This window comes from Solea solea, chromosome 14, assembly GCF_958295425.1.
Source record: "Solea solea chromosome 14, fSolSol10.1, whole genome shotgun sequence".
In the NCBI taxonomy this organism is placed as follows: domain Eukaryota; kingdom Metazoa; phylum Chordata; class Actinopteri; order Pleuronectiformes; family Soleidae; genus Solea; species Solea solea.
The window spans coordinates 15,326,414-15,334,317 of record NC_081147.1 but is presented as its reverse complement, the minus strand read 5'-3'; the positions used below and the strand labels follow the sequence as shown (position 1 = coordinate 15,334,317).

Genomic DNA, 7,904 nt, shown 5'->3' with positions numbered 1-7,904 from the left:
GCGCCGGAATAAAGCTTTTCCCTCTCACACGAGGAAATGTTTTGCCTCTGTCCAGTTGGTCTGTTTCCCTCATTAGGCCTTTAGAGGAGGATTTGGGAGCTCATGGATGTCCACAGCTCCACTTCTGTCCCTGAACTTGTCTCCAACTTTGTTTGTTGAGTTACTTTCAGCGTGTTCACAAATAAAATGCTGGATGAAAATGTGAAAATGAATAGGACACCGTTATAAATTCTAGCTTGACTAAGCATAACATCTAAAATATGCAATTAGTTTACAGTCTGGGATAAATTAAATGCTCAGGAGTAAGGGCGAATCATGATAATACATCTCACTGCTTTCAGTTTGCAACACAGAGATATACAGTAGGTGATGTGTGTGGGGAGACATGCCTGAAAGTAACAGACATCACCCCAGCTAATTAAAAGCTTTGTGCTCCAGTCTTGCTACAGCAGCGCAGTTGATTAGAAAGATAATTGAATCAGGAAGTGAGATTTAACAGGGGAGTTGCACGTCTGTCAGATAGTAATCAGTAAACTATGAGGAAGAAGATTACGTGCGAGCGTCCATGCGAACATTTCCAGCCATGTGTTATGCAGAAAGCATTCCGGATGACGACTGTGATCTCTGGAGAGATGACATTACATGTATAAAATCGTATTATGTTGCACATCCCAATTAGCGCTACTAAACATGAAGATATAAAGTTCATTTTACCGCCTCTTGTGAAGGCGATTTGGCCCCGACATTTCATCTCTTCGGAGACAACGTGAATCCCTTTGAGATAAAGTTTTCCCTCCTCAAATCAGCTGCACTTCTCACAGATAGTCTAATTTCTGCTCATGAATAAAATGATGCCGTATACATCGAGAGAGAAAAGGAAATGTTCAACCACCTTCTCTCATGCTCCCTTTGACGGTACTTCAGCGAGACCCTCGTGAATACGAGTTCACTCACACAAAAAACTTTTTCTTTTTTTTTTTTCTAAAAAATTCCTTCTAAGCGTGACGACCCTCAAACTTGGTGATTATCTTTGGCAAGGCACCAGTGAGCAGTGGGAGAGCTTTGAAGACATTCCTACGAGGATATAAATAGTTTATTTATCCTCAGCACCCCCGTGCAGACAATACGCTGATGTGGAGCTGGTCAGCATTTTTCTCACTAACCAGAGTTTTCCCCAGTGCCGATATGGCCTTTTCATGCAAGGCTCATATTCTACTCAATAATTTGCACATATACACTTTGTAGAAGCTATAAACCCACCACGGTGTGATGCTGTTTGGATATGTGTGTATATATATATATATATATATATATATATATATATATATATATATATATATATACATATATACATATTATTTTTTTTACCAATTCATTGTTCATCCTATGAGTAATACCGAAATATTCTTCGAACAAGTTCAGATTTAACACTTCTTATCAATCTTTATAAAGGTTTGAGTTGTGACTTGATAATAATCTCCCTTATAAGGATATATGACGCTGGATAGAAGTCCATACCTGTAATGTGTCCAGAAATGCTATTTATTTCCCCCACTTCTTTTCTCTTATAACATTTCCAGGTCAGTGTATTTTGGTTTCTTTTTTATCATCTTGCCACAGGAAGTGTGCCAGTTGTCAAAGAATAGGAAAAAGTTGGTGGGACAATATAGACTAACCCAGATTTAAACTCCTGTCCCACGACACTGAAAGCAGGCTGTGTCGCAGGATTGTTCCCTTACACGGTTTAAATATTTACACACAAAAGATTGAGTTAAGGTTAAAATACACATTTGTCCACAGAGTTGTACACACACACACACACACACACACACACACACACACACACACGGCTGGGCAATTGTTCTGGAGTGAGGTGGTGTAATATGTGGAGGGGGTGTGAGATTAGACTCTTATATAAGTTTGGGAGTTCGCTGATAAGAAATTGTCTGCTGCAAGTCGAGATGAATCTGAATTATTTTAAATAACGCAGGACATTTAAACGGTGCAACACATGTGACAAACCCTGTTTCATTTATTTTTCTTTCTATGAAAGCCTGCTCGCTCATCTCTATGCATATATTTTATGGATGGTGTAGACTTATCTGCACTGGGAGCCAGCCACCAGCACTTGAATCCAAAGGACTTGGTTTTCACCCTGCAGCAGATCTTTTCTCCTGCATCAAATGTGGCTCTAAGATTTTTTTTTCTAGATCTCAAGTGGGATGGATGAAAAAAAAAAAAAAAACATGTTTCTGTCTCAAAACAATCTTCAGATTTTTGCTCAACTTTACACTTTATTCATGGACATTCAATGTGTACACAAGACTGGAACTTGTTCCCAATAAGATAATAGTTACAGGACATTAAAATGATTCCGGGAGGGGAACTGATCAGAGACGAGGAATGAGTTCCATCCCAGTACTGTCCAATCAGAGAGGCAAAAACATGATTGTGTGCCTTTCAGTGCTTATTAAGTGCGTTTTGAAGTCCTGCATACGATTTTCTTGAACGCTTTTCTGAAATCCCTGTTGAAAATAGTGTATATGATTGGGTTCACAGAACTGTTGCAGTAGCCAATCCAAAAGAAGAGGTTGAAAAGTGAACCGGGGATGTAGCAGTTTTCTCTGCAGATAGCCCGCAGACTGTATGTGAAGAAGAAGGGGAACCAGCAGAGCACAAACACTCCCATCACTACCGCCAGCACAAAGGTGAAACGCTTCTCCCGCATCTGAGCCACTTTGGTCTTGTTGACCAACTGTGGTCGCTCAGCTGGGGTCTTCTGCTCCGGGTAAAGCTGTGACGCCCGGGCTGATGCCCAGGAGAGGCGACAGTTCTGGGGCGGGCAACAGTCCGACCCCTCCACCTTCCTCCGCTTAGAGAATCGATTACTGCGGGGTTTAGTGTCTGACTGACAGCAGCTCTCCTCCAGGTCTATGTCATCCAGCTCCCCTTGCCTTTGCTGGTGACTATCCGAGCCTTGGCTACTGGGGCTCTCTGTCTCTATCCTGTCCTTCCTGACGAAACAGGTCTCAGACTGAGAGGGCTGCCTCTCCAGGCCGTTCTTGGCCACAAACACAGTGGAGGAGCGCTGCTTGGCCACTTTATAAATCTTACAGTAAACCAGAATCATGATGAGACCCGGGGCGAAGAAAGACACCAGGCAGGATGACAGGATGTACCAGGTCTCATCGTTCAGCAGACACTCCCGTTCGTCGTGTTTGGTCATGAGGAGAGGAGGGAAGGAGATGATCGCTGATATTACCCACACTACAGCAATCATGGACTTGATGCGCTTCGGTGTGCGCTTCAGGTTGTAACTGACAGCCTTTGTGACTGACCAGTAGCGGTCCAGACTGATGGCGCACAGATGCACGATCGATGAGGTGCAGAACAACACGTCCAGGGCCAGATAGAAGGCGCACCAAGTACTTCCAAAGTACCAGTACCCCATGACCTCGTTTGCGAGAGAAAACGGGATCACCAGCGTGGCCACCAGGATGTCCGCAGATGCCAGAGAGACCAGGAAAAGATTCTGGGGCGCACGGAGAGCCCGGCTGGTCAACACCGCCACAATCACCAACACATTACCGACAATGGTCACCGAAATGATCACAGTCACCACCAGGATGATGAGCGCAGTGGCCGCCTGTGTGTGAGGCAGAGCGAGCGGTGCGTCCGTGTTGTTCTCATCTTTGGAGACGTTCTCCACCAACACATTTGACTGGGCTAAATCCATGCTGGCTCCAAAGTGTCCTTTCGTATCATGTTTGGCGTTTTGCACCCGTTGTCTTTACAAAAAACATCTAAGACCGGGTGCGCGGCGCTGCCTTCCACGGAGGAATGGATATGCGTCGCGCGTAATGCTCCTGGTCAGTACATGCAGACGGAGCGCCCCCACGAAAGAAACAGTGCCTGCACAAAAGCTTCTCCTCAAGCAGTAAACCCTTCATCACATGTCCGCATAGTTCCCACGCAACCACCGAGCAGCGACTATGTGTCACAAATATGAGAAGATTCCAAGAGTGGAGTCGCTCCCCCAATGTCACATCGCCGTGCGTAATTCTGCTCCTGTGTTTGGGTGAGCAGCATATCTGGAAGCTGCACGTGAGATGCACACTGCTGTTGGAATTAATGTCCACACATGAGTGAGGTGACATCACTCAGAGCTCAGAGGACCAACTCATCCCTCAATTTAAAGGAGAGAGAGAGCGAGGGAGCGAGAGAGAGAGAGAGAGAGAGAGAGAGAGCGAGTAGACGCGTTAATATTAACAGAGCCCCAGACCAGTCTGTGTTTGATACATACGCACACTTTGATGTTTTCTTTATTATCATATCTTTACTTTTCTCTGCATTATATGCACCATATGCAGTGACCCGTCGTTTAACAAAAAGTATAGGCCTGTCGGGCATTTAGAGTGACATGACCATTACGAGTCACTGATGATGATGAACGGAGGTTTCTGTGAATGTCCACAGCCCTTCAAGCCTATAATCATCGAAAAAGCCCCCATCAAAATAAAACTGCAGCAACCAAACAGCAATATGAACCCTCACTTGTGTCATTCAGGAATTGTTGTAGGAGACACAGATGAGACCACATGTGTCTGTTTGCTCTGGATACTCAGTTATGTATAGCACATAATTGGACAGTCAGTGAGGGGGACATTTACCCAGCAGGAATGATACAAAAAGACACACACACACACACACTCACTGAGGTCATTGTGAAATTATACTACATAAAAAAGTGTTTTTCTTTTTAAGTCTATTTATTAAGTAAACTGGATGGATTTGCAGGCCAGTTAAAGGTGTTTGATAGACGCCAACATGAATGTTGATGTGAGTGTGTCTGCGTTTCTTAAGTCGTCTGCAGGCTCAGTAAGGACACCCTTTAGTGGCTGCAGGGAGATTAAAAAGTGGGAGTTTGCTGTGAAATTCTGTTCAGTCACAGAAGCAGACAGGAGTCTGAACGTGGGCATGAGGCTTAGTGAGTGTGACGTAGATGATCCTGTCGGTACAACTCTTTTCAAACTATTTCTAGCACATGGTCTACCAAGCTGGTGACACGTTACATTGCAGTACAGTAACAACATTATAACAGCACGGTAATACTGAGTTAGGTATTATGGTAATGCAATCTTATTTCTAATAGAATTATTATTTCTATATATATTTATCGGCAATAACAACGGTGATAAAAAAATCATGCTATTTAGTGTAATATCCAGTGATATCATTAGTAATGAGAACTATTATAGGCTACCATCAGTGTACCTTCACAGTGACTATGTTATAAAGTTAACATTATTGCTATAGCAACACGATTGCAGTGCAAAATGATTATCATACTATTACCATATATTGTTACTGTACTGTAATGTAAAGTCTTACAGATAGTCTGGTGAACTTGATTACACCATGAAGTCCAACTGTAGAGTTACTGGCAGTGGATCAAAAATCTGGAAAACACGCAGGAACCAAGTGCGGACAGCTAAATAAAACAGGAAGGAAGGTAAAGGGAAGGCACAGAGAAGAAAAGAAAAACAAAGGAAGAATAATGAAACAGCCGAAACTAAAAGCAACTGTCCATATTTCTTATACTATCTGGTTTCTTCTTCTCTTGTCTCAGTCTAATCTCATTCCTCAGGATGAAAATAAGAAACTGTGAAGATCATCTAAAGGGTGAGTGTCACTATATACATTTATAACCGATCTGTAGACATTATCTTAAGATTTTACCCTCTGAGCAAAACCAGGAAAGAAACAAAATTGAATCCACAAATACAAACACAAACCAGCTCTTTATATGCAGAAAAAAAGACTGTATAACCAGAGGGGGATTCAAGACATAACGTCCGATTATAATTACTACAAATGAGCTAGTCTTGTTATGGAATCCTCCAATGCAAGATGATATAATGTTGAATTTTTGGTTTGTTTTCGTCTGTGAGCTTTTCTGAGATCAACATATTAATAGAGTTGGGCCAGATGCTGTTGAAGTAATGATTAAATTGGATTTGCAATAATATACGTGCACCGGAGAAAAACAATATCTTATGCACTTTAATCACGCTCTCAAATAAAAAAAAATTCTTCAACTATTATTCATTTGTTTGTCACCTTGCAGGTGTTATCAGATAGATTTGCCTTGTTATTGTATGGGGAGATAATGCAAAGGCGAGTACTAACCACTACACCAAACGTGTGGCCCTTGTCTGTAATCCATATTTGATAAATACAGAATTTACATAACATAAATGGCAAATAATCTCGTCCATCCATTCATTCATTCATCATCTAGCGCTTTATCCTCCACATGAAGGTTGTAGGGCTGCTGGTGCTAATCCCAGCTGACATAGGGGGAAAGGCGATGATCATGAACAACACAATAATACCTCACAAAAATACCTAATGTGCATGTGTTGCACATATCCTGTATTTACCAAAAATAAGACCCACTACATAAACGGTACATATTTACCCTATTTTTCACATCCCATTTTCTTCAAACATTTTCGATTTTTAAAGCAGTAAATGACTCTCAAAACAACCACACACACACACACACACACACACGTTCCTCCCAGCCTGCACTTTCTATTCTCAGTAATACAACAATAAGCAGAATCCTGTTGCGTAGGATCCAGCTTCCTGTTATGATGCAGTCATCGCCGTGGCAGTGGGCTGCACGTACAAGCTGGTTCTGTGTGGCTGAAGGTTTTTACCACAAAATCACCAAAAACAAAACTACACCGAAGAAATGAAAAGTCGACGCCGTATAGCACCAACGTGATTAAATGAACGCATCGTATCCTTCACAAAGTTGTGACACACGTGACCTCTCTGTGGCACAAATGTCAGCTTTCATTTATGGTGCAAAATTTTGTCAAATATAAGCAGCGCTCTGAGGCCACAGATGTGTTGTTATCCACAAAGTCCTCCAATACCATCAACTCATCAATCATTAGAGGTGCACAGTCATTTAACCACTTGTCTCACTGCCAACAGGAAATGTTTTGACTGATGAGGTTTTAGTGATAATTACGGCTCCCAGAAACTCTTCATTACCACCGATTATTTAAAATGCTTGACAAACACCATTTTCTCTGCCAATAACTACACTTATTATAAGACACACACACACATTTTCACACTTGTGATGGCTGTACTTGTGGATGTTTTTTTCTTTACTAAAACAGAGCGTGGAAGAGAAAGTGATTTTCCTTTGTTGGAAAAAGATTGCATATGCTGACACCACAGTGATGATGCTGATAACGCTGTTTACCATACAAGACTGTATAGATAAAAAAAATAAACATGAGAGGGCAGCCAATCTACAGAGCCCCTCGATGTCTCAATCCTCTTACCTTGTTGTCTTCCGTGGGAGACTGTTGGGGCTGAATGTGAACAGAAACCACTGCTGCGTTATGTAACACTCACAGCAGTAAATGGCTGCAGGTGCTGTGTGAAAACCTCATCTCAGGTCGCAGGTGATTTGTTATAGTAAACGTTGTCTTCGGGGAATTCACCCAGCAGAAATTCAGCCGTGACCCTGGATTACTGAAATGCTGTATATATTCTGTGTTTATTGTGTACATGTGTGTTACAGGATCCTTGACTCGTGTTGTTGTATACACTAACGAGTGGGAGGACACACTGTGTCTGCATGTATGTGTGTGTGTGTGAGAGACAGAGAGAGTGAGGTACAGCCACGCTGTGAATCACATGTTCTTTTTTCAGAAAGCGCACATCTTTTAACATCCTCGACCCTCCTCTGCTGCTGCCTCTGCTGTCACTGGGCTTGGCAGGTTGAGATAAATGGGTTGTTTCTGACCTTTGTTGTGAACCAAACAAATAATACTTCCATCACATTTTCCCGCAGCTTCGGACAAAACCGCACTGGA

The 7,904-nt window shown here is 42.4% G+C and overlaps 1 protein-coding gene across 1 annotated transcript; it reads right to left on the bottom strand.

Moving 5' to 3' along the window:
- Window positions 1–2,286: 2,286 nt before the first annotated feature.
- adra2db (adrenergic, alpha-2D-, receptor b) lies at window positions 2,287–4,206 on the bottom strand. Its single transcript, XM_058650132.1, has one exon. It carries the CDS (start codon window positions 3,734–3,736, stop codon window positions 2,471–2,473), a length of 1,266 nt encoding a protein of 421 aa, XP_058506115.1. The 5' UTR covers window positions 3,737–4,206; the 3' UTR covers window positions 2,287–2,470.
- Window positions 4,207–7,904: the final 3,698 nt, after the last annotated feature.